General features: G+C 38.0%; 2 protein-coding genes and 2 pseudogenes across 5 annotated transcripts in view; 3 read left to right on the top strand and 1 right to left on the bottom strand.

Annotated features, from left to right (window-relative positions):
- LOC146476317 (uncharacterized) lies at nt 1–26,840 on the bottom strand (annotated as a pseudogene). Its single transcript, XR_014865643.1, has 3 exons — nt 26,694–26,840; nt 24,096–24,864; nt 1–1,032 (listed from the first exon to the last, which is right to left on the bottom strand). The product of XR_014865643.1 is annotated as an uncharacterized LOC146476317 (transcript).
- LOC146476315 (adenosine receptor A2b-like) overlaps nt 1–27,646 on the top strand; it is a 90,900-nt gene that overhangs the window by 49,946 nt on the left and 13,308 nt on the right. The gene's annotated exons all lie outside the window — the stretch shown is intronic.
- On the top strand, nt 11,486–15,300 carry LOC146476319 (uncharacterized). Its single transcript, XM_085114895.1, has one exon. The coding sequence runs from the start codon at nt 13,088–13,090 to the stop codon at nt 14,234–14,236; it is 1,149 nt and encodes a 382-aa protein (XP_084971021.1). The 5' UTR covers nt 11,486–13,087; the 3' UTR covers nt 14,237–15,300.
- On the top strand, nt 14,922–17,369 carry LOC146476318 (uncharacterized; annotated as a pseudogene).

The raw sequence follows: 27,646 nt of genomic DNA, 5'->3' as shown, positions 1-27,646 counted from the left end.
ATTAGCAATATTTTAATTTGAACATGAAATGTAACAACAATCACAATAAATATTGTTTGGTACTTCAGTGTGTTTAGTAAATCCACTTATACTATTAGTAGCACTACCTTTGCGAAATCGGAACTGATTTCTTCTTGCGTGCTGTCTGAATATGTCACCTTTGATTCTTGTAATGATTTTACTAACTAAAAATTGGTAATCGATAAGTGAAGTGTTACTTTTACAAGAATGCCGCCATCTTGAACTCTTTCGTGATGTCAAACCCCTCGTACGGAAACTGATTTCCCTCATTTTGAAAATGAGGCGAACATAAAATGAAAAACGAATGAACACATAAAACAATCGTCAATTGTAACCGTTAAGAAACCAGTTCAAAGGGTTGTCTTTTCCACTTTGTTTGTTAAGGCTGGAATAGAAAGAAGCCTGTAATAGCGTTTTCAGAATTTTCATACGTTTGTCTGCCCTTGTTAAAGTCCAGCATTAAAGGTAAAAAGTGCCTCTGACAAGTTAAAAACGCGAACACACTGATTCGAACAGATGAATCGCTGACTTTTAATACTACGCCGTTAGCACTTAGCAAAACAATTTGCGCGTTTATTTCATGTTACAGTTTCAAAATGTTCTTGTTAGGTGAACCTGACCGAAATGAGACAAGCGCTCGACAAAAGTAAACTATGTGACACCAAACTAAAGTTTGTAATGAGATATTTTCAACCCCTGCTATCGTTATTTTTATCATTTCCTTGAAGGGATCTAAGATGATGAAATCTTCTACATTCTTCGTAGATGTCTTTTTTCACTCCTGTTTTCATGCTTTTTTTTTTTAATCTAACCTCTATTTAAGTGTTTCTCAAAAGTACTGGCCATGGGTGACCTGGCACCTTAAACTCATCAAAGTAATGATAACCTTACCATCGCCTTTATTTACACCTGCTACGTTCTGCTGATTTGTTCCTATATTATATGACCTTCCTCCCCCTGCGGTACCTTTCGTTTGAGATCCGGTTACTCCCCCACCTGAATACCCTCCCCCTCCCCCTCCCCCTGAGTAGTTGATAAAAGAGAGAACTGGGACAAAAAAAAAACTAGCCTTGGGGTGTCTTAAAAATCCCAAGGTCACGAAAAAAATAAAAATCCCAAGGTCATGAAAAAAATTCCAAAAAAATTCAAAGGGACTTTTCATCTGCTTACGCGGAGGCCGGTTAATGAGAAAAAATCAAAGGGACTTTCCCTCGGCTTAAACTTCCGGTTATTAATGAGAAAAAATCAAAGGGACTTTCCCTCGGCAAGCCGAAATATTTTCAGAGACATTCTCTGAAAATCATTCATTCTCTTTTGAAATCATACTTAACTCCCTCTATAACTATTCCCCCATTTCAAATAAATATTTTTTAAATTTTTTTGTGACAGGTCTTTGTTTTTTCAACCAATCAAGCAACAATGTGTGTCACACGAAGCGACTTTAGATTGACAGTTTGTTCCGTTTTGCAAAATGCAAATTTCAATATGCTTGTCAGGAAACGCCGTTCATCAAAATGTAAATTTACATTGTGTTCAAGGTTATATGACAGTTGTACGATTCTATCAACCAATCAGGAATTGTCTGATGCATCAGACAGATTCTTTATTTAAGATGATTTTGAAGGGGAAGGAATATTTCAGTAAAGACATGAACAAGAAACGTTTCGCCGAATTTGCGAATTACCTCGAAGCTTTTACACAGAGGATTGTTATTCGCTTTCCAGATGGTGAGGATTTTGTCGAAAATGAAAAGAAAGAAATGTTGACGAAATTTCCTGAGCTTGTAACATCATCTAATCCCTCATCAGGACGAAGTAACTTTGCTGTTATTGAATATACATTGAAGTCTTCAGTCAACGAGGAAAGAAGCAAGTGTTACCATCAGATTGAGATAAAAAGGGACTCCCCTGAAGACTGTGTGGAAACCATCAATACATTATCAAGAGCTGTTGGAAACGCACATAGAGATATTTTGTTTTATTCTTCAATGCAAGGCGAAATTCTTTCAGAGTTGAAAGAATTATGTCGTGAATCATTTGCTGTGATTTTGCGAAACAATATCAACATCTCAAGGTCGCATGCCTACTTTTTAATGAAACTTCACAAACTGATATTGGAATATCCAAGACTTTTGAAATGTGAACTTCCTCTTAGCTTTTTTCAAAAGAATTTTGTGAACATTGAGTTAATTTGTAAAAATGATTCAGAGGTATGGAAGGCTTAACCAAGTTTCGACACGTCAGCGGGAAAGCATTACATCATTTCACATAATTGTTTTATCTCTTGAAATAAACAACGAAAAACCGCCCGATCTCTTCTCAAATTCAACTCTTAACTCGCTACGTCGAGAAGCGATCCGAGTTTTTTTTGATATTTTTTTTAATCTCCTCTTTCAAGGCATCAACATCAACTGCCTTCGTCGGTTTGTTTTTGAATGTTGAATCCTTCCTTTGTTTATTTCGAAGACGCTCTTTCATCGAAAAATATTTTTCAATCTCTCGCAAAATCGAGTCAAACTCACCATCAGAAATGAATCCATCCTTCAATGCTTTTGAAATCAATCGACTCATTGACAAATGCGACGATTCAGCGAGAGAAATAGTCTTTTCATGTTTTCGCACTTTATTCTCGCAATTTTGACTCCCGGCCATTGAAGCCGATGAAACGAGTGTCGTAATTAATGCAGTCAAACTCAAAGGAACTCCGACAGCAATCCCGATTCCACTCAATGAAGTTCCAACACTGCTTGATGCCAACACGGTTGTCAAAAAAACTGAAACGGATGTTATTTTCGAAGCGACTGATTCTGCTCTCTTGTACTTTTTGCTGACTCGTTTGTAATGAGAAATTTCGTCTTCGAGTTGTTTTTGACAATCACAAATCTTTTTCAATCTGAATTGCGCAACGTCGCTTCGCTCGCTCACTTCGTTCGCTTCGAGAGAAGGATAAAGTTGTGGCGCACTTGGAATAATATTTTGTTCACTCATATTTTATTAAAAGATCCCAAATAATTTCAAATTCAAATCTCAACGGAAGCCCATTAAAATCGATGACCTCACCAGTTTCTTCCGTCACTGTGATTCGCAAAGAATCGATTATTTTTTTCCCACCTGCTATTTTCCGAAACGGGCTATGTTTTGATGAATATTCAACTCTTTCGAAAGGACTTCCTTTGATGTCAAAACACGCCAAAACATTTGAAGGTTTTTCATTGCAAAAATTTTCGTTTTTATCAACGAGATCGCAGTTGATGAAGAGGTTGTTGAATGAAGCCAAACGATTGATGATGGTATCTCCACTTTTCAGAGCGTGCCGTCGTTGGGCTTTTGGCGAAACGTCCTGACTGATATCAATCAGACCAAGAAGATGAGTCAGGTCACGATCAAAAATAACTTTTCTTCCAAGAGGATTTTCAATCACAATTGGACCTTTTTGGTCATCAAGTTTTACTTTGATGTTTTCTTTTTCAAGTATTTTCTTTATATCTTTACCGATTGTGTAAAGAGTGTAATTTCCAGGATAAATTCTATTGACAGCACTAACGTTTTTGTCATCAAATATGCTGATTTCTCCTCTTTCTTTCAAATTAAACCAAGAATTATAAAAAGAGCAACTGATCAACCTGATGAACCCAAATTTTTCAATTGGTTCATCAAAGTAAACGGTGTGATCATTTGAATTTGTCAAAACATTCAAAACAACCATTTTATTTTCAAAACATAAAAAATGGAAAACTTGTTAAAATGGATAGATTCCCACCCAAAAGAAGCAAAAAGACTTTCCGAACAAGCAGAAGAAAAAGCGTGGCGAGACTTCAAAGCCAAATTTCCCAACGCTGACCTCAGCAAATTCGTTGCACAAGTTGATATGACCGACAAAACACATGCAACAGCTGAAATAAATTTGGTTATTGTTCCCGGTCAACATTGGCAAATTGTTTCACCCAACCCCAAAGATTGGTCTGTTGAAATGAAGAAAGCTCTTGGATTTGGAGGCTTTCCAATCGAGCTAATTCTCAATTCAAATCCTTCAAATCCAGTTCCAGCTGTTCCATTTTCAGACAAAATCCCCGAATCTTTTGGGGAAATCCTTAACCAACCAATCAAAATTTTTGTCAAACCAAACGAAAGCTTCACAACAAAATTCCGAGAAATTTTCACGAAAACAAAGATCACCCACAAAACAGCAAAAGAATCAAGAAAATGGCTGAATCAACCAAACATGGACCATTGGCCGCAACAACTCAACTTTGCCTTTTGGTGCGCAACAACAGCATCAGGCATTTCAAGAAATCTCGTCAATTCACTCCCACCTCAAATCAAATCCTTTCTTCTTTTCCACATTTATTTCACAACAAGAAGGATTCTCTTCGAAATGGGAGGAATTCAAAGTGAATCTGCTCTCCCAGGTGATCCCACATTCAGTCAAACTGAAAACAAATTCGACATTCCTTCATACAAGAGAATCTGTGCAGAATTTCAAATCTCGCCAAACGCAGATTTCAGATTCACCTTTGGTCAAAATTTTGGACTTGGATATGTTAACATATTTTATCCAGGAGAAGGAGACTATGCACAAAAGCATTGGACTTATCCTCCAGCAACCCTTCAAAACCCATCAAGTCAAAGATTCTCCGATGAAGGCGGAACTGACGCAAAAGGAAACAGAATTGATTTCATCAGAAACGATCAAGGAGCTGACAAACAATTCGAATTTTTTATGTCAAACGGACCTCTCAATGGACTTTCTCAAGCAGGAATGGCAAGACTCAATCAATCAATTGAAGCATTCGTTTATTGCATTCTTGGAGCACAAGTCAACGTCAGATCATCAATCCTTGGTGAATTTGGAGGCGCAAAGGAAGCTCAAAGAGAATTTCTCGTCCTCATGGAAGATGCAATCAGACAGCCTGACTTGTCAAAAAGCATCCAAAGATTTCAGCTTGCGATTGATGAGGCAAAAGTCAGGCTTGATCTTGCCATCTCGCCAGGAACATGGTTGATGCCTTCAAATCTTGTTCTGAACACTCAAAGCACAGTTGGATACAACAACAATCTGAAAAAAGCAACTGGAAACATGAAACTCGGAGTCAACTCTGATGTCAATCAAGACTTGAAAAAAGTTGGAGTAAGGATGATGGATGGAGGACCTTCAAAAACCAACAGACCCAATTCACATCCTTCAAATCCACAAGAGAAACAAAATGAAAGTCAAAAAACAAAAAAACTGCCTTTGGATTCTTCACCAGTCACAAAAAAACTTCAGGAATCAAATGAAAGTCAAGAAAAAGAAGTATCAAACCACGAAACTTTGAAATCTGGTGTCATCATTGCAGCATCACTCGGAGCATTTGCCATTTATCGGATTTTTCGATGAGTCCAATCCAATGGATTTAACTCAATTTTTCACTTTCTTCTGAAACCTTTCAACCATGAAAACTGCAACAGCAAGAATCAACAGCCAAGCGTTTTTTCCAAGGAATCCAACAACTTGTCCTGCAGTTTTGAAGATGAAACTCACGATTGATCCAATCAATCCAGGAAGAAGTTGACCAAGCTTTTTTCCAAGATCTTTCAATCCATTTCCAACTCCTTTGGCAACAGCTTTGAGTCCTTTTGAGAGCGCATTCACAATCACACCAATTGTTGTGCCAACTGCAAGAAAAACAGCAGCAACTGTGAATCCATACTTTTTGAAAATGTTTTTTATTTTCTCTCGAAGAGGCATTTCTCTTTCTATTTCTTCAATTTGTGTTCCCAGCCTGGCAAGCTCCTCTTCATTTTCTGCAACTCTTGCCTCAACTTCTGCTCTCAGTTGGGAAGAAGTGTTTTCATCTTCTAGGATTACTTTATCATTTTCAATTTGTTTTTTTAGTTCAGCCTCTCTTTCATTCAGTTCATCGATGGTTTTTGTCGTGTTGAGCCTTTCTTCAAGAGTGTTTCTTTCTTTTTGTTTTTTTGCAAGATCAGATTTGAGTTTGTCAACTTTTGCTTGTTCTTTTTCTTTCGCTTTCACTTGTTTCTGCAAATCTACATTTTCTTTTTTTGCATTTTCAAAATCTTTTTGCAAATTCTTTTTCATTTGCTTCAGTCTTTGCAATTCTGTTTGATTTTCAAGACTCGAACCATGTTCTTCTTCCAGTGCATCAATTTTTGCTTGCGTTTTTTCGAGTTTGTTTCTATAATCTCTGATTTCTTGAGCATTTTTGTGGAGTTCTTCAGCATTCTTTTCTGCTTGTTTCAATTGTTTTTCTGCTTCTCTTAGTCTCTGCCGGTTTTCTCTTATTTCAGAATTATCTTTAGCGAGCAAAGATTCAGCATCAGTTCCCAAAGCAGATAATATTTCTTTTGGCAATTGTGGGTTTAATCTTTCTTTTCCTGTTGTTTGCTCTTTGGTCATTAATGGGTAGAATTTTTTCCCACTTTTTTTCATCCTGACTTCTATCTTATCTTTGAAAAACGAAGCTTCAAGTTTATCATCTTCTGCATTTGGGTATAATATACTGAGATCATCCCATGCATCTTTTGTGAGGGATTGCGCTTCTCCCCACGTTTGTCGACCTTGAGTTTCACCTTCAATGAAAGATGTTTCTGCAGTTTTTGGTCTTGCTCCTTCTTTTCCATAATCTCTGTTCATTGTTGTATTTGGAGTACTTTCACTGGGATTGTTTATTTCTTGATCAGAATCTTCATCATCATCATCATCTTTATCTTCATTTTTATCTTCTTCATCAGGATCAAGATCTCCTAAAGGAATGTATTCTGCCATTTTAAAAATAATATATTAAAATGGAAGTCAGTGAAAAAATCAATCCAAATTTTGAGAAAAAAACATCAAACGCACTCAAGGCAGACAGAACTGTTCACAGAGTCACATTCAACCCAAACAAGGCTTCCCCAGGTGAAACACTCAGGATTCCAGTCCCAAAGCTTCATGAGGGAACAGTCTTGGTTCCAGATTCACTCGCGTTGATTTTTGATTTGGGTGTGAGTGGTCATGCAAATAATTTTCTGGTGAACAATGTTTCAAGAGCGTTGGTTTCCAGATTGAAAATCAAGTTTGCTGGAGAAATTCTCGTTGACACAGACGGTTGGGATCTTTTCAAGCTATGGGAAGATCTTTTTTTGACAAAACACGAACGAGAAAACATGTTGAGTGAGGGAATTCAATCTGAGGCTCTCTCAAAAATCAGATCCAATGCTGGAGACAAACCAACTTCTTCAGTCGTGAAGGAAAACAAGCTCAATGATATCTTCAAAAGCAAATACAGAATCAGACTCGATCATGAAATTTTGAAAGATCACGGAGTTTTTTATCCAAGAGCCTTGTCTGATGAACTGGTTTTTGAATTGACCCTTGCTCCTGCAAGCGGTGTTGTGAAGGGATCGGATGCAACAAAACTTGCATATGAATTGACAAACATTCAGCTTGAATATGAGGTTATTCAAAGCAAAAAGCTTTCAGATGAAGTCAATTCAAATCTTCTCAACGGAGATCGTTTCATGTTTGAGCATGTCACTCATCACAAAACAATCACATTTGCAAAGGGAACAGACTCAATTATCAACGAGTCAATCAATGTTCCGAGAAGATCAATGAAGGGAATCCTCCTCCTTTTCTTCGAACCTTCCACTGCAGGTGCAAGAGATTCAGAAAAAACATTCAATCCTGACATCACAGAGGTGAAAGTTGACGTGAATGGAGTTCCAAACAAGATTTTCAGTCAAGGCATGAAAACAAGAGACATGTTTGATGAAGTTTTCAGAAGATTTGGAAAGGAAAATTCTTCAATGAACGCAACTGAATTCTTTGCTGGAGACAAGTTTGCATTGTTCATCGATCTCAGGAGCATGAAAGACAATGATCTTCATGGAAGTGGAATGAGATTGGTTAACACAAAAGATGGTGTTTATTTGTCAATCAAAAGAAAAGCAAGTGGTTCAGGAAATGTCAAATGCCACATCTTCATCTTGGCAGATGCGCAATTCAACATTTTGAACAAAGAGCTTGAGAGTGTGACATACTGAATTTCTTTTGAATTTTTCAAAAGAAATTTCAAACCGGAGGCAATTCAGTTCCAGGAGGAACAATCATTAACTCTTCTCTGACGAATCCTCTTTTTGGACCATCTTTCAAATAATAAAGAACCGGTTCTTTTTCATTCACAATTGCTCTGTCAATTGAAAAAACTTTCAGAGACCAATTCGGATCAGTTGCTCTTCTTTGGCCTCCTTCAAGTTCACCAGGAGCAAAAAGAAACCTCACGTTGACTGAAGAATCGAGTCTCTTTTCATTTTTTCCAACAGGTCTTGAATAATTTGGTTTCTTTGAATCAACCACCTTTTCTCTGATTGCGTCAATTGGTTTCTTTCCTGTCAGTCGAGTTGTTTCATTGTTCAATGCTTTCACAACTTCTGGAAGCCTTTTCACCCATTCCGTGGATCTTTCACCAGATTTAAAGTTCATTTCTTGGGAATATTGAAAACTGAAAAGTCTTTCACCCAAAGTTCGATTGAATCTCTCAACAATTCCTTGATCACGGTGAACATTTGGATTTCCTCTTCTGATTCTTGTTTCATGTTTTGACATTTCCTTTGTGACATCACCCATGAATTCTCTTCCTGGATCAACTTGAAGAATTTTTGGCCATTTCAAAGGTCCTTTGTAAATTTTCTGAAAAGCCTTTGAAACTTCAGATGAATCTTTTGAAGTGAGAGGTTCAGCAGCTTTGAACCTGCTTGCAACATCAACAACTGTGAGAGCATATTTGAAAATCTTTCTCCCTCTTGGGAGTTTGTCGTGAGGAAGAAAGAGAAGATCAGCTTGATGAACTGCATTGGGAAATTCAACATCAAATGTTGGTCTTTGGATGTTTTTTGGAACAGGCAGATAGATTTGCCAAATTGCTTGTTTCATCAACCAAAGTTTCACTTCATCTTCTGGAACATTGGCTTCTTGAGAAAGTTTTTTCGCTGCTTGAAGACCTTTCCAATATCCTTTTGGGGAATAATAAATTTTTGAGAGTTTTTTGTTTGACATTTTTAAAGGAAATGACTTGCTGCAAATCCAATAGCCAAAGCTGATGTTCCAACAAAGATTAACTCTCCCTGTTTTTGAGATTCGCTTGGTTGGTAAAAGTCTGAAAATTGGGGTTCCTTGAGATGCTCAATTTTTTGTTGATGAACCTTGTTATAAAGCTTCAAAGCAAAGTCAGTGTTTGTGAAATTTTGTTTTGCTTCATCTTTTATTCTGTCATTTGTTTGAATCCAATCATTCAGTTTTGCTCGATTTTCTTCGTATTTTTCGAGTTCTTTTTGATATTTTTCAACCGCCAGGTTGTGTCTCTTTTTTTCCTCGAGTGAGGCTGATTCTGAATCTCCAGAAATAAATTTTGCGAGATATGATCCACCAACAAAGGCGGTTGCATTGATTATTGCTCCTCCAATCATGATTGCGATGCTTGCCATTTTAACTTGGCAATATTTTTTGTTTTTCAAGATAATCTTTTGTTGCTAATGAGGCAGCAATTATGACAGTGAATTTCACATAATTCATGAGATTTGAGGAAGGATCAGAAGTCATTGGTTCTTTGATTACTTTCTTTGCAATCCATCCAAATCCTGCAGCCAATCCAGTGATTGTTGCAGCATCAGTCATTGTTTTCACGAGTTTATTGTCTGACATTTTATTTCAGAAAACAAATTAATCCATTTGTTTTAATTTTGGAGATTTTTTTGTTGCAGCTTGCTGCGTCCCACTATGTGGGACTTCAATATTTTTCCTCTCAACTTCTACCATATGATCAATCAATTGTTTTTGTGATTTTTCACTCCTTTCTCTTTTCACTTTGCTTTCATTTTTGAAAAGATGTTTCAATTCCTCTCTCTTGTAATACAATCCTACAAGTGAAACAACAATGCTGGCAACAGAAAGAACTTGAGTGAGTGAAAATGAGCTTTTTTGTTCGCTTTCGTTTTCAGTTGGAGGGTTTTCTTTTTGTTCTCCTCTTTTAGTGTCTGTTCTCGTGACTTCTTTTGCTTTTTTCTTTGCTTCACGTGCTTTTTTGTTGTGTTCAGCAAGTTTTTTTCCAGCTGCAATTCTTCCTGGATTTTTCGGAACTGTTTGTTTTGTTGTTGTTGTGATTTGTTCAGAATCAGCTTCTTTCTTTTCAGAACTTGTTTGAGGTTCTTTAATTTTTTCAGGTTCTTTAACTTCTTGAGTGTCCATTTTAAATGATTTTTCAATTTCTTGTCATTTCATTTAAAATGGAAAAATTAAACAAAGAAGAACTTGTAGTGCTTTTGGAATATTTCAAAAATGAATCAGAAGAAAACAGACAAAGGCATCAGCAATATCTTGAAAAAGACGATCTTCAAGAAAATCATGAGTCAACATTTCATTTCTTCCGAAACCAAACGGGTGAAACAAAAACAAGACTCATGCAAGTCTTTAATGACAGACTCAAACACGAGATGAGGTTGAAAAAGGATGTCTTGAAGGATATTGAAAAACTTGTTAAAAATGAGAAAAAAACTCCTTTCTTTCACAAGTTTGTTGGTTATTCCGTTTCTCTTTTTCTTTTGTTAAAATCAATGCAAATAATAATGAAATAATTTTCATAATTTTTTTTTATTTTTTAATAAAATGGAAAGTCTTCAAACATTATCAGCAAGAGTTCTTGCAAAAAACAATTTCAACGAGAACTTTTTTCCCAAAAAAACCATATGCCATCAGGAAATCAAAAAACAAAACATTTTGTGTGAATTTGAAAAATACAAAAATTTTTCCCTTGAAATTGAAGAAGATTTGAATGTTGCAAGGGAAAATTGTTTAAATTTTCATGAACATGCATTTTTTCTTGCATTTGACAGAATAGATACCCTTGAATTTCTTCAAAAAAAATTAAAAGAACTTGATGAAATAATTGAAGAAAATATGCCATTAATTATCGAAAAACAAAATAAAAAAGAAAAAATGGAAGAAGAACTCAGTGAAAAACTCAAAGAATTCAAAATTGAAGAAATTCAAGATTCATTTCATGGTTATGTTGGTAAGAATTATTTGGATGATTTTGATGGAATGAGAAAATATTATCAACAAGCAAATGATTCTTTGAATGTCTTTTATTGAATTTCATTTGGAAACCAAATGAAATCAGTCATAAAAAATATAAGGATCATTCAAAAAATCTTTTTTTATCATTCTAATTTGGAATGAATAATCTTTACCAAAATACAAATCAAAAAATGAAATACGAATTTGATCAATTTCATCCTCTCTTTCAATTTTTGAAAGTTTTTCTATCAATTTTTCTTCCATTGATTCTTTTTTTTGCATTTTTTCTTTGATTTTCGATTCTTCACAATTCAAATATTCTAAAAAATCAATGAATTCATTCGAAGTTTTGATGCCCACAAAATAAATAAATTGGATTTCTGGCAGGTAATAATTTTGACATAAAACCAAACATTATGGCCCGACATAATGTAATTTATATCGAGGCGTGGTGTTCACGTGATAATCCGGTGGAGGTGGGTCGTACCAGGTGCGGATAGCACCGTAAGGTAGCCAATGAGCTTAGAGCAAATGATAAAGCGTGGTTATGAAATAGAAATTTTTCCGAGGTAGTCTTCCTTCTTCTCCTCGCCATCAGATTGAACAGATCCCCAGAAATCTCTTTAACAGATCGCCAAGAAATCCTTTTTCAGGCAAGTAGCTCATTAATTGTTTTCTTTCTCAATTATTGGAGATCTAAACTCCTTTAGTTTATATTTGGTTCAAATTTTGGATTTCCCTCTTGCTTTCTATTATGGCAAAGACACGTGTTTTAGTTCTCGGCCACTCGTTTATTCGCCGTTTCCACGATTTTCTTTGTCACAATTTTAACCAAAAATTTACGGAAAACTTACACATACCTGGGGATCTTTGTATCAAATGGCATGGCATAGGGGGAAGAACAATTGCTAAAGTTATTCAATATGATTTGACGATAGTTCAGTCCTTTGCCCCGGACATTGTTGTTTTACAATTGGGTACAAATGATCTTTCAACCCTATCCGCCGTTGAAACTGGCTCGGCTCTTGAGGATCTAACTCGTTTGCTATATGAGTCATACGGTGTGCGGCTGGTCTGTGTTTGCCAGACGATTTTTCGCAGGGATGCTCCTCTATTTAATAACCAAGTGAAGTTATTAACTAAGTATCTAAAGGTCGTATTGGAGCCGCTCCCTTACGTTGTTTATTGGCGACACCGAGGCTTTTGGAATTGTAAATCACGCTTTCTAGCACGGGACGGCGTTCACCTCAACTCTTTAGGTCACTACAAATTTTTTCGTAGCTTGAGAGGGGCGGTTTTACGATGCTTGCGGTCTGTACAGGCCAAAAATTAGTTTGCTCTACTTCATCAATTTGCTCTCAATTTGCAATTTTCTCGCCATTTCAGTTTTATTTGTTCGCCAGGCCAATGTGTTTTGTTTCCCGCCTAGCCTATTGTTCACACATGGTGTTGTTCATTGCCTGTGTGGCTTGGTGGATAAAATATGTTCAAGTCGCGGTTATAACATACCGTGCAAAATATGTTCAAGTCGCGGTTATAGTATACCGTGCAAAATATGTTCAAGTCGCGGTTATAACATACCGTGAAACATATGTTCAAGTCGCGGTTATAACATACCGTGCAATTGACGGCCTTGGCTTTGTTATTTTTGTGCAATCACTTTGCCTTATCAGTGTACAACTATTGATCGCCCCCTCCAGGGGTGTGTCCAATGCACTTGGCATTTTGTGATTTTGCACTTGTTTTTGTTCCTGACAGAAATGGCCTTCTTTGTGTGTTTGGTCTGGTTTTTAACTTTCGATTAGATTCGTATTACCTCGCCGGCTTGGCGCATTTCCTGTTTTTTTTTTCTTTCGTAAAAACGCCCCTCGCAAGATCTATTCTGTTTCCTTTCCAGACAACAATCCCGGGCGGCTACAGTTACATGCATTGTCACAGTTATTTTAGTAATCCGACGTCCAGCGTTGTGTCTGCCTTCTCATATTTTATTATCAATTGTATTCTGTAAGAAATGCCTCCTAAAAAGCGTGCCGCCCCTAAGACTTCCACGGCTTCTGCAACTTCAACACGAGCCAAAAGACCTCGAGCCTCCATAGTGAACACAGTTTCCGAGAGCGTTCCAGTCCGTGTTGACGACACCTCTTTGACCCGAGGCACAGTTTCCTTGGACGTTTCCGCCATTTCATCAACCATATCTGCCGTGGTTTCTCAAGCCATAAAGACTGCCTTCTCGCCAGAAAATCTAGCTGTTCTTCTCGAAAGCAGTAGACCTCCACCAGCCGTTTTGCCTGTGTCTCCCCAGGGTTCCTCTGGCGCTCTTGATGACGCAGTCAGTGCGGAGGTGATTGATATAATCCAGGACAACTCGTCAGGTACTGAAACAGGGGGCGTACCCTCTCCCGTATTTTCTTCTGATTCACGGCCGAAGACGACGTTCACGAGTGTATCTGTCCCTCTAAGTGCTAGGGTTAGCTCTAAACTGAAAGCGAAAATATTCGCCAACGAATATGTAGATTTTGGGGCGTTATTATCCTCTTCCCCTCACAACGAAGGGAAATATTCCCTTTCTATGTCACCCTCAGTAGGATCTGTTATCCACCCCCAGTTAACACTAGAACCCTTACATAATTCCAAGCGGATTCAATCTATCCACCAATGGGTCTCTGCTTTTACTATTTTTGTTTCTGTTTATTCTGAGAAATTTAAGGCGGAGACCCCCCTGTTGATGAAATACTGTGACGTAGTAAGGGATTTGGCTCACAAGGCTGGGGATTGGATTTGGTATGACGAACAGTTTCGGTATTTAAGGCAATCAGCCCCAGAGCAATACCCCTGGGATCAAACACACTGGGAATTGTGGTTACGGGCATCTAGTAGTTTTCGCAGAGCACAACCGTCCACTAACAAACCAGCTGTGCAGAATCGTTCCCGGTTTCGTTCGCAATTCTTCCCAAAAGGAACTTGTTGGGCGTTCCAAGCCGGTAAGCACTGTTCGGGCTGTGAGTTCAAACATGAGTGTTTTAAGTGTGGGGCACAACATCCGGGTAGCCAATGTTCTGCACCCCAAACCCGAACCCCTTTTAAAGGCGCGCGAGGAGGAACTCAAACGCAGGGTTCTTCACAGTCCGCCAGTAACACCAGTAAACGTGGATCGTCTTGAAATTTTGCTACAGGGTTATAATCACGCTTTAAGCAATTATCTTGTTGAGGGTTTTCGTTTTGGCTTTCGAATAAATTTTGTTGGTGAACGGTGTGCTTTGGATTGCCCCAATCTCAGGAGTGCTTTAGACCTTCCGGGAGTCACTAGTGCTAAGTTACAGAAGGAATGTGATGCGGGACGTATAGTTGGTCCTTTTACAACTCCCCCCTTTTCAAATTTTCACACTTCGCCCATAGGCCTTGTTCCTAAAAAAGACCCATCCGAGTTCCGATTGATTCACCACTTATCATATCCAAAGGGCTCTTCTGTCAATGACTTTATTCCTGATTATTGTTCAACAGTTAAGTATGCCTCGGTGGGCGACGCGACGAAGTTAATCAAACGTTTAGGGAGGGGTTGTTTTATGGCCAAAACTGATGTGAAGTCTGCTTTTCGCATTATCCCTATTCATCCCGCTGACTATCCCTTATTAGGCATCCGCTGGGATAATTTATACTATTTTGACAGAACTCTTGCCATGGGATTGTCTAGTTCATGTGCTATTTTTGAATCCTTTAGTACGGCACTTGAATGGTTATCTCTTAACCATTTCGGTGCTTGCGCGGTTTTGCACATCTTAGACGATTTTCTTTTCATCGCCAAAACTAGAGATCAATGCGACCGTGACTTGAAAAATTTTATCTTAATGTGTAATCATATTGGCGTCCCTCTTGCGCCGGAGAAAACTGTCGGTCCAGCCACGGTATTACAGTTTGCCGGAATAACACTTGATTCCATACGCTTTGAGGCCCGTCTACCTGACGACAAGCTTCTCAAATGTCGCTTAATGTTACGCAATTTCTACACGCGTCGAACAGTCACCCAAAAAGAACTTCAATCCTTAATTGGTTTACTGAATTTCACGTGCATTGTTGTCACGCCTGGCCGCGCTTTTCTCCGCCGCTTGATCGATCTTACCAAAGGCATCCAAAAGCCGCATCATCACATTCGTCTTTCGAAGGGTGCCAAATTAGATATCTTGGTTTGGCTTCGGTTTTTGGACGAATTTAATGGTAAATCCTTTTTCTTTAGCGATATTTGGGAAACTTCCGACACCCTTCATCTTTATACTGATGCGGCTGGTTCTATAGGATTTGGTGCGGTTTTTGGATGCCATTGGCTACAGGGTCTTTGGCCCGAGATGTGGAAAACCTTTAACATAGCCTTTTTAGAACTTTTTCCTATTGTTATTGCCGTCCACGTCTGGGGGTCACTCATGGCAGATAAGCGTATCATATTTTTCTCAGACAATGCCGCAGTGGTTGACATTATCAATAAGCAGACATCGAAACACCAGGACATCATGGTGCTCTTAAGAGATCTAGTGTTAAGTTGCCTTAGACATCATATTTTCTTTCAAGCCCGTCATATTCCTGGGTTACAAAATTCTAGCGCCGATTACATTTTCCGTTCCCAGGTAGAGAACTTCAAGGCCATATTTCCAGAAGCCGACGAAAATCCCACTCCACTACCCGAGAACCTAATGCCGAAGAATTGGGTGCTAACTTAAGAAGTCTCTTAAGCTCCTCTCTGACAGCCAGCTCGCGTCGCACGTACCAGCGTGCGTGGACTGTTTTCCGCCAATTTTACGTTCACTTTTATGATTCCGGAGATCCTCCTTTACCACTACCTCGAGCATGCATTCCTCTTTTTATTTCTTATCTTACATTTCGTAAATTGGCCTTTTCCACCATTAGTTCGTATCTTTCAGCTATTTCCTACGTACACAAATTACAAGGCCACCCAGACCCTACGAAATCGTTTTTAATTCAAAAACTGTTAACGGCTCTTAGCCGTCGACATCCTGTTGATATCCGTCTTCCGGTGACTCGACCTGTTTTGCATCAGCTCGTTCGTGCCCTTAGCCTTACTAATTCTTCGGCATTTCAGCGTTCTCTTTTTTCGGCGATGTTTCTAGTGGCGTTTTACGGCTTATTTCGCATCGGAGAACTGACTGCCAAGAGCACCCGATTTGCGCCTACGGTTATCCAGTATCGTAATCTGACCCTTTTGTCCAACGATGGCCATATTCACACGGCGAAAATTACGATTTCAGAGTAGAAGCACAACACTAGTCGTCGTCCATTTGATATTCTAATCACTCGGGATGTTTCTTCCACATTTTGCCCGGTCCAAGCCCTTATTCAATACTGCCAATTGCGGGGACATGGTTCTGGTCCGCTATTTTGTCACGCCGATATGAGTCCAATTTCTGCTCACCAATTCAATATCGAACTACAGCGGTGCTTAGCTTATTGTGGTTTAGACACCAGTCGCTATAAAAGTCATAGTTTTCGTATCGGCGGTGCTTGTCATGCCGCTGATCGGGGCTATTCTGATGCGCAAATCCGTGCTCTGGGTCGTTGGAAATCCGATGCTTTTAAAGTCTATTTGAGGTCGGAAGTTCTTCAGGCGAACTAATTTTGCACATGGGGTTTTTCACGCCAAGCCTTTTAACATGGCCATTATATACAGCATGTTAGTTCAGACAGGGGCTGCTATAATGCTGTCACTACCCGTTTTGAATTTGTTAGACATTACTTTCAAAGTTTGGATGCCTGTTGAGTCGGTCAGACACTGGGCTGCGACTCGGCTTGCATTATCACTTCTTTCCTGATTTTAATTTTATTTCTTTTGTGTTCACGTTCGTTCTACCTTTATTGACTATGTTATTCTATATGTATTTCCGTTGTCCCAAGGGAGCAACGTTTACGGCCTTCAGTTGTTGTTATTCTTAGACTTTTTTGCGTTGGTCAGTCATTGGGCTGCAACTCGTTAGACATGTATCTTTCGGTCTCAAGTGATATGTCACTTTTGGGTTCTATCCGCAGTGGGTGGGGATGCCTGTGGAGTCGGTCAGACAATGGGCTGCGACTCGGCACGCCTTCTCACCTCATTACATTGCCATTTCCGTCGTTGAGTGCGAGCTTTGTTTTTCGTTGGGGCTTAAGCCACATAGTGTGGCTTGTGGCGAAATTTTGTCGCCCCATTTATCAACAGGAGATTGTACTTTAATTTTTATTGCTGTTTTATGAGTTTGATAATTTGTTCAATTAAACTTGCCACAAACCGTGGCCAAATTTATTCCAACAAAGTTGTCTGTTATTCTCGCTTCTGGGAAATCTGCTAGTAACAGTGTTTTCAACAAAGCTCGCGCTTTAACTGCACCTTTTGTTTAATGAGAACATGCGTCGATATAAAACCAAACATTATGGCCCGACATAATGTAATTTATATCGAGGCGTGGTGTTCACGTGATAATCCGGTGGAGGTGGGTCGTACCAGGTGCGGATAGCACCGTAAGGTAGCCAATGAGCTTAGAGCAAATGATAAAGCGTGGTTATGAAATAGAAATTTTTCCGAGGTAGTCTTCCTTCTTCTCCTCGCCATCAGATTGAACAGATCCCCAGAAATCTCTTTCCCACCTCCTCCCCATTTTCACCACCTGTTACGTTAACGTTTTCTCTTTATGCGTGGGCAGAGTCCAACCAAGGCGAAATTTTGTCGCCCCATTTATCAACAGGAGATTGTACTTTAATTTTTATTGCTGTTTTATGAGTTTGATAATTTGTTCAATTAAACTTGCCACAAACCGTGGCCAAATTTATTCCAACAAAGTTGTCTGTTATTCTCGCTTCTGGGAAATCTGCTAGTAACAGTGTTTTCAACAAAGCTCGCGCTTTAACTGCACCTTTTGTTTAATGAGAACATGCGTCGATATAAATCATCAATGTAATCAAGATGATCTTCAATTTCCAAACATAAATTTTTATAAACACTGAATTGATCGAAATTTTCTTGTTTTTTTGCATTTCTGATTTCCCAATGACACATGAGTTTTTTGTGAAAAAAATTTTCGTTGAAATCATTTTTTGCAAGAACTCTTGCTGATAATGTTTGAAGACTTTCCATTTTATTAAAAAATAAAAAAAAAATTTTTTTTGAATTTTTTTGAATTTTTTTCAAGTTATTTCTCAGGTTCTTATTCAATTTCTTTCACAGGGTCTTATCAAGTTCTTCTTCAATTTCTTTCACAGGTTCTTTTCAAGTTCTTTTTCAAGTTCTTCTTCAATTTCTTTCACAGGTTCTTCGCTTCTCTTCACTTCTTCGCTTCGCGCGCTCACTTTGTTCGCTTCTTCAAGTTTCAAACTGTTTGCTGCCAAAAGACTTGCACTCGCAGCAGCCATGTATTTTCCGTATTTCAAATAAAGACTTCCAGCAATCAAATTGAGTTCTCTGTTCACAATGAAATCATTTTTCAACCCATTCAAAAACTTTTCTTGGTCAAGAGGAAGAAAAAAACAAAGTGCTTTTGCACTGGCTTGCAAAAATGTTTCAACAATTGCACCGCAAGTTTTTGAAGACAAAGAAGCTTCGTATCTTTTGAAATATTTTTCAACATCTTTCTTTGAAAGTCTTTTGATTTGATCTTGTGTGAGTTCAACTCCAATCATTTCCTTGCATTGACCACTTGCTGCCAAAATGGCAAGATTTTCTCTGTGATCTGTTTCAATTGGTTGGGGTTCAGTTTCAAGAAGTGACATGACTTCATTAATTGATTCGTTCGCTTGGATTTCCATTTTAAATGAAGTGGAAATTTTTTTCAGTTCAAAGAAATTTCAAAAGGATGTCTGAGGGAGAAAACAAGATGAGAAAATTTGACTTCTTTCAACTCTTTCATGTATTTTTCCTTTTCATCTTTTGTCAAATCTCCTGCGAATTCTTCGAAAACTGTTTTCATGTCTTTTGCTGATGGGGTGAAAAAAAGAATCAAAGAAGCAATGTTTTCTCTGAAAGGTTTTGCTATGCTTGACATTTGTTGAGTGAGAACCCAAACGCTGATTCCTGAATGTCTTGCAGAAAAAGCAAGTTTCACAAGTTCATTTGTCCTTTTTTTCACATCTTTTGATGAAGCGCAATCATCGAGAATGATCAATGTGTTTGTTCCTTCAAAGGCAAAGGAGATTAATTGGAGCCATTGATTGATGTGATGATGTTCTGGGATTATAATGAAAAAATCTTTGTCATTCTCAGCAAAATTATCCCAGGTTTTGTTGTTGATGAATGTTGGACAAAGGAGAAAAATAAAATCAAATTTTTGATTGAATGTTTCTTTGAGAAGATTCACAATAAAAGTTGTTTTTCCTGAATTTGTTGGACCAACAATCAAAGCATTGAATGGAATGTTTTCTGGATTCATTTTGTTATTTTATAAAGACTCGAAGAGTCAGCCGCAAGGGCGGCATGCCCATGTGCAAACGTGTGAATTCCATCCTCTCTGATGATTCTCTTATCATCATTTGCAGAAAGAGCAATCTTGTTGACTGTTTCTGTGAAAATTTCGTGTTTATGTGATCTGATGATATTCATTGATCTCATTTGTTTTTTTCCTGAAATGAGACAATCTTTGTAATCTTGGTGAGTGATTGTTTTTTTGATGACTGATTTTTTGATTCCTTTGCACTTTTTTTCTTCCTTTCCTTCATGCATTTTCACAGAATAAAGTTTTGCCCTGAGTCCAACAAACTCTTCAATGATTTTTCCTCCAGCTTCGTCTTTCATCATTCCAATGACTTTTTTGTTGACTCCAGTTTTGATTCCTGATGGGTGAATCTTTGGAAAATTTGATGTGTCAAACTTTTCAAAAACATCCTGAGAAATATCCTTGAAAAAGTCCTCTGTTTCAATTTCATAACAAAGAGAATCAGTGTCGGTGAAAAGGAGTTTTGCTTTTTCTTTGAACTTTGGTTTGATGTAATCATAATGAAAGTCAAAAACAAGAGTTTTTGAGACGTCAAGAATCGACATTCCACAATAAACTGGTTTGTTGAAAAGAAGTTTCACTCTTTTCATGTGAATTGCAATCAGATTTTCATCAAAGATTGTGTAACTTTCAAAGTTTGGTTTTGCTGCAAATCGCAATGCTGACTTTCTGTTGTTGACCAATTTGATATCCACCCTCTTCCTGATGTTTTCCATGGTTTTTCCAAAAACAGAATTGTTCATGAGTTTGAAAAAATCTTTTTCGAAATCATTTTTTCCATTTGCTCTGAGCTTTGTGTTGAGTTCAATATTAGATTTCAACCAAGGTTCTTCTTTGAATTTGATGATTCTGTGAATCTTTTTCAGTTTGAGTCCCATTTTGAGATATTGTTTGAGATTTCTGTGATGAATCACATACTTTTCTTTGTTGTTTAGAGTTGGAATTAGTTTTTCAACTCCATTAACAATTATTCTCTCAGGAGCAAGTGGAAGATCATTGTGGAGGTCATAAAGTTCTTTTGGGTAATCTAAGTCAACTTCAAGAATGCAAGGAAAATTTTGCCAATTTTCAAATTCTTTTTCATCAACCCATTCAAATCCTCCAACAGGCAAAGGCTCACACATTGCCCAGCCATAAAGGTTGTTTGCGTCAAGATAAGGGATAAATGTTGAAGGTTTTTCTGGGTTGAAATCTTTTCCCATGTATTTGTTGTTTGCTTTTCCAAGTCTGTTTGAAATCACTGAAACGCCGCCTCTGGTGCCTTTTTCAATCATTTGAAGCATGTCAATGTCTGTGAGAAGTTCGAGTTTGACTTGTGTTTTCTTCAAAGATGCATCCCATGCAAGGCCAGGGGATGTGAAATACCATGCTGGATCGAGTTCATAGTTTTCAAGGCAAACATTCCTGAATTCCTCGAAAACATCAGCAAGAAGAAGAACATCTGTTTTGAGATAAAGGTCGTGAAAATCTCCCATGTTTTTGCAGTTGAAAGTTTTCCAAACTTTTTGAGCATGCTCAAAGTCTTGTTGTGTGATGTGTTCATCGTTGAGTTTTGAATAAAATTTTCTTTTGGGGGAAGATTTGTTTCTTGAAATTTGTTGAAGTTGTCCATGAAGTCATAAGGATAAACTCCCTTTTTTGAAAGAAGATCAAGTTTTTCTCCCAGTTCTTCTTTTTCTTCTTGAGTCAGTTTTTCTTTTTCCAAGGTTTTTTGTCTTTCCTTGATTTTTTCTTTGAGGAGACTTTTTTTTGTTTCAATCTTTTTATCTCTTTCCAGATTCTTAACCAAAGCATCAAGAGAAGATGCCATGAATTTGAAGCTGTCAACGAATCTGATGTCGTGTTTGATTTCATGTTCTTTTCCTTCTTTGTCGATGTAACAACCAACAACTATCTTTTTTGTGAATGAAATGTATTTTTCCTCATTGTTTGGAATGCATCTGATGTCACCTTCAGTTTTTCCAAGATTTTTGACGAAAAGATGAGCGTCATAATTTTGAAGATTGTGAAAAATCACTGGAGTGAACCATGGCTTTCTGTATCGGAGATTGCATGAGTTGTGAGCTGCTCCACGGAATTTCCCAGTGAAGTGACAATGGTCTCTGACTTTTTTTTCGTTTTCTTCGAATTCTTTCTGGCAGATCCAACATTTTGTTGAATTTTTGAAATCTTCCCAATCATTTTGTTGCATAATCAGAGGCTTTTTTGGAATATTTTGAATCCTTGTCACGTCATCTTCAATCATTTCAACAAATATTTGAGATATGTCTTCAGGGGCTTCATTTTTCATTCGATATGTCACAGTTCTTGACAGGTTTTCATCAAAAGAGCATTTGATGTGATAACAAAATCCACAAGGTTTGTGCTTTTGAAACTGGTTGGTGAAGCACTTTTCTGGATTCGGTTGACATCCGCTGATTGGTTCAACAAGAGACTCAAAATCAGCATAAATGGCAAATGGCATTTTTTGTGAACGAATGTGATTTTCGAATTCTATGAAAGTTTCCTCTTCTGGCATTTCGATGAATTCATTGCTTTGACAAATCTCTTTGTGAATTTCAAGTTTTTCATTTGTTTGAAAAGCGTTCAAGCATCTTAAACAAATATGAATTGATCCATTGTGTTTTGTGATTTGACTTGACAACAGCTTGCTCATGTCTTTGATGAGACAATAATGCTTTTTTTCTTCATCAGCAATCAAAAGAAGATTGATTTGGTGTTGCCTTTCTAGAGCTTTGAATATTTTAAGAGGATAAACAACTTCTTGAAATCCAAAGACATTGATTGAAATGTTTTGATTTGATTTTTCAAAATGTGTTATTTGTTTCACATCAATTGGAAATTTCAGACCATTCCAATTGAGTCTTTTTGAATTTTCCCTGAGATTTTTGTCAATTCTTTCAGGATGTTTATTGACAGGAAAAAGAGCTCTGGTGATGCACCATTTGAAACATTCATTATCATCATTTTTCATGTTGATGATTGCTTTTTTGTTTTTGAGAACATTCGGTAGTGGGATGTATGATCTCCCTCTGAGTGGAATGTATTGTGTCATTTGAACGTCAAGTGACAGAACTCTTTCAAGAACCCAGTTTGATCCTTGATTATTGAAATTTTGAAATCTTTCTTCGATTGTTTCAATCATTGAGTCAAAGATTTCTGATTCATTCGTCCCTTCAATATTTTCAATTGTTTGGGAATGAAAATATGGATACACAGTTAAAACATTTCCGTTGGTCAAATCAATTCTTGTCATCTCGCAATTGAGAATGAGTCTCACCCTTGTTTGTCGATTTTCTCTCATCAATCGCAAAACATCTGGTTTGACAAATTGCAAAAATTCACTTTCGTCAAAATTACCTTCTGTTTTAATTCGAAATTGCCTTGCAAAACCACTCAATGCTGAACCTGTTTCTGTTATTTTTGCTCTTATTCTATTGATTTCTTTCAATTTTGTGATTTTTTCATCTTTTTCGATTTCTTCTGGTGTTGATATTTTGATTTTTGGAGGATGACTTCTCGTTGACCTTCTCAATCCAAGCATTTCCTCGAGTTCTCTGATTTCTTGGCGATTTTTTTCTTCTTCAACTTTTCTTCTTTGACTTTGTTCTTGATTTTTTTTCACTGCTCTTGTTGGTTGGAGAATTTGTGAATTTATTTCTGGAATTGGTTCATCGAAAATGGGTGTGAGGTTTCGAGATCTTTCTCGTTCTCTTTCATGACCTTGATTGATAACATCAATTAATTCTGCTTTTCTCAGGCGACTGAATCTTCTCAGTCCAAGCCTTTTTGCTTCAGCTTTTAATTCTGGAACTTTCAGTTTGTCCATTTTATATATTTTTTTAAAAAATTTTTTTAAAATTTTTTTTTTGAAAAAATAAATTTTTTAAAAAAATATATAAAATGGAAAAAGAACAAATTGAATTAAAAATTTTAGTGAGTGGAAAAGATATTTTTCAAATTTCTTTCAATGGTTCATCACTTGATTATTTAAACCAAATTATTTCAAAAAGTGATGAAATCAAAGTTTATCCAATTCATGCGAGTCTTTTGAAAATGGCAAAGAAAAAAAGAATTCATAACAAAATGGTCTACACTAATGAGGAGCTTAAAAAAGCTTTTGGATTTCCTTCCAAAGGTAAAAAATTGAGAAAGTTTGTTTTTGAATCTTCAAATGAAAGGCTTGAGTTCAACACAAGAAAGGAAGCCTTGGAGAAACTGAAAATATCGGCTAATAGAGTTGCTGATGCCATTAAAAATGGGGGAATAGTTATAGAGGGAGTTAAGTATGATTTCAAAAGAGAATGAATGATTTTTACAGAATTTCTGTGAAAATATTTCGGCTTGCCGAGGGAAAGTCCCTTTGATTTTTTCTCATTAATAACCGGAAGTTTAAGCCGAGGGAAAGTCCCTTTGATTTTTTCTCATTAACCGGCCTCCGCGTAAGCAGATGAAAAGTCCCTTTGAATTTTTTTGGAATTTTTTTCATGACCTTGGGATTTTTAAGACACCCCAAGGCTAGTTTTTTTTTTTGTCCCAGTTCTCTCTTTTATCAACTACTCCCTGCGAGTACAAGGGCAAACGAACCCCCACCAAAGCCTCCACTAGCTGATGGGCATGACCCTCCGGTTCCCCCATTTATAAAAGACAGGGGTGGTGTTCCAAGATAACTTCTCCCTTCGCCATCCCCACTTATTCCTGCCCCTCCTGTTGCAACTAGCTTGGAATCGATGTTCCCTGTTTCAGCATTACAGGCCCGCCCCCCACTACCCCTGGTGCCATCACACCGGGTCCCATTCTCTGTCGCCTGACCTGGGTCTCCGTCTGTGAAATTATCGCGAGCTGTTCCTCCTCCCCCTCCCCCACCGGCAATGATTAGTGGAGTGTTATCCATAAGAGTGACAAAACTTCCCCGACCCCCTCCCCCTGGAATGTCAACGAAACTGTCGCTTGTGGCACCCACTTGACCCACTAGTATTTTAAGTTTTAATCCTCGAACAAGTTGGAAAGTTCCTCTCATCCTTGCTCCTAGGCCACCTAGCCTCCAAGGAATCGGTGGAGTTGGCGGGATCCTATGTAACGTGCCATTAGCCCCGAAAACGCCTGAAGCTTCAATGACGTAGTTTCCTGACACGGGAACAGTCCAAATTTAGATTCCGTTCTGTAAAATGACTTTATCCTCCAGTAGTGTTCCTGAGTACCCAGACGTGCTACTCGGCCCACTTTCCCCTTTGGCGCTCCAGGTTGTAAAAACATATTCTGTGGCTACATTAAAAAAAAAAAAAAAAGAAAGAAAGAAAGAAAGAAAGAAGACGATCTGAATAATCTATGTATTTTACTCCTGCAGTTATTTGCATAACCTAATTGTACCCGGTGTTTGTTTTGGGGCCTCTCTGCCAATAAATGTCTTCAATAACTGATAATTCAAGAACTAAAAAAAATGATGCATTAGGAAATTATATCTGTCACTGTATTTGATGCGGCATCTTTTCTGTTAGTTGAATTTAGAGTTACCTGATATAATTAAAGCCAACACATATACCGTGTAGCATGGAAATTTTGCGGGAGTTTTATTTTACGGATTGGCGATTTTTTGTGGTTTGTGGGAACAAATTTTTGCGCTTCGAGATGACTGAAATTTCTGGTGGGAACTAATTTTTGCGATTCTGTGTTCAAGTAGCAGAATATTTAAGTGGAAGAAACTTTGATACGGTTTTTTTTTAACTTTTATTGTACGGTTTGTTTACTCTTCTTACATGTTACGGTAATCACTGCAATATCTTACTGCACAAAGGGACTGAACAACAGCAAAACAAAACAAAAGCCTATCCCTACAATACACAACAAAACATTCTTTCGTTAATAAGGTTTTCCACGACCGTCACCGGTATTACCGTTTATTATTTTACAAGAAAGCAGTATGAATGTTTGAATTACCGTAGCTGAACGTTTCTAGGCATACAGAGGAGATTTCGAGTCAAAATGTAGTATACAACTTTGAGATCTAAACGGGAACGGCCTGCTAAAATGCAAAACTATACCAAACTGTAAAGCAATGAGGCAGACTCAGTCGATAATAATAACACTTTCTTGTTCAGTTGAAGTTTCAAGAATTGAAATAACTTCTGTGCAGGCCGCCGCAGAAGCGCCACTCGAACATGGTTGGTCTGCTGCACGATACGAGTCTGTGCGCTCTTCATTTTGTGAGTCGTTGGTCAGGTCGTACTCTTCATCTTCGGACTCACTTTCTGTCGTGACGGTAACAAAGAGTGATTTGTTGGCTATTTGGGGATTACCAAATAATCCAGAGAGATTCTTGGTAACAAGTTCTTTTTTTTTATTATTTATTTATTTATTTATTTATTTATTCACCACGACATACAAACATAGAAAGTTACAATGAATAATAGACTAGGATTACAAGTACATAAGTTTAGAGTAAATAATAATAGTAAAAGAAGTAAGAAGTGGCGAGGAGACCTCAAGAAACCCCCGGGCTTATACTGAGAGGTCTCCTCGGAGATATGTTGGGACTTTAAGACCAGTAAAGACATTGTATTGAGATTTTTTAACATACGGTGGTGGTAAGACTATAAAGACATAACAGAGTCAGACGTTTCATGCAATTAACTGAGGAAATCAAGAAGCTTTCTTTTGAAGGTGGATAGACTAGGGGAAGACGTAATTGATAATGGCAAAGCATTCTTGACACCTACAAAGCAGTTTTGCGTCTGCACAGGAAAAGATCAGTTCAGCTAGAACATGTCGGCCACCCTGTGGAAGATCTCTGGAGAAAGTCGGTGATCCCGTAACCTTTGCACTGATGATTCCCCCGTGTTCGATGAAATACCAAGCAAATCTTGATATGTATTGTGGTATGTGGCCAACAATTTTTTACTCTCGGTAAACATCATCGCCAAGTGAGAAGTAGTAGGGTATTCCAAGTTGACGACCACTGAATGTCTTTTTGACTGCGACGGCGTACATGTCGTACATATTTTTAGGCTCTTGGTAGCAACTCAAATTCTCCCCTTGTTGAGGTTTCCATATTGCACTGTAAACATGAAATCCTCGAATGCACGCACTAACCGTAAACGACTCCATGATGAGTGTTGTACTTGTCAACACTTAAAAACCCTTTTGGGTTCTACTTACAGAAAGTGGTGTAGAGTTACCGTTGCTGGGCAGATTTGTCGCGCCTGTCACGTTTAGCGGTATGGTATTGGTTGTTCTCTTATCCGCGCTGTGAACCGTAGTTCGTAGGGGAAGAGATTTGTTTGCGGTTATACCGTCTTCAGCCATCAATATCAGTTTTTGTCTTCACTTGCATTGGTATGTCTATTCGAAGATATTTTCAACAAGGAGAAAATTCTTCTGGGTCCTGCACCATTAATGAAGCTCTGCGACTTATGCCCTCGGTGTCAGATGTGGTCACAGAAGAGAATTCCGACAGTATTGCACGTGGGATACGTGCCGCAAATAACAAAAGAAAACCTTATGATCGCTTCAGTACGGACGAAGATCGCTATGTGATAGCCACTTACTGCGCCCAACACGGTCCTATTGCGACAGTGAAGCATTTCAAGTCGAAATTTCCAAATCTTAAAGAGAGCACAGCACGCAACTTTCGCGATAAGTATCGAAAGCTTTTGTCGAAGGAACTGCAAGATGACAATGGGCAGAACTCAGTGTCAAGCATACCAACCTCGAAGCGTGGGAGGAAGCTGCTAATTGGTGACCTGGACAAAGAAGTGATGAACTTTATTTATAATCTTCGTGAAGTTGGAGGAGTTGTTAAAATAGCTGTAGCTGCTGCAAAAGGCATTATTAATGCCAAGAACAAAGAAATTTTAGTTGAGAATGGAGGCCATGTTACCCTTGGCAATGGCTGGGTAAAATCTATGTTTAAAAGAATGAATTTTCTGCGCAGGAAAAAGACCACCTCTACAAAGCCAAAGACGATCGGTGAAGTCAAGGATCAACTTCAACGAGACTACCACCCAAAATATCTATACAGTCCAGCAGTCAGCAATGGTCCCCCAGCAGTTGATTGTTAACATTGACCAAACTCCAGTAAAGATGGTTCCTGTCTCAGAGTACACAATGAG

Source organism: Pavona decussata, unplaced genomic scaffold (genome assembly GCF_977016875.1).
Source record: "Pavona decussata unplaced genomic scaffold, jaPavDecu1.1 SCAFFOLD_78, whole genome shotgun sequence".
Taxonomy (NCBI): Eukaryota; Metazoa; Cnidaria; class Anthozoa; order Scleractinia; family Agariciidae; genus Pavona; species Pavona decussata.
Note: the sequence above shows the minus strand (reverse complement) of the source record. Positions and strands in the feature narration are given on the sequence as shown.

Coding starts and splice junctions, on each gene's coding strand:
- LOC146476319 (XM_085114895.1), top strand. CDS start 13,088: ATGCCTCCTAAAAAGCGTGCCGCCCCTAAGACTTCCACGGCTTCTGCA.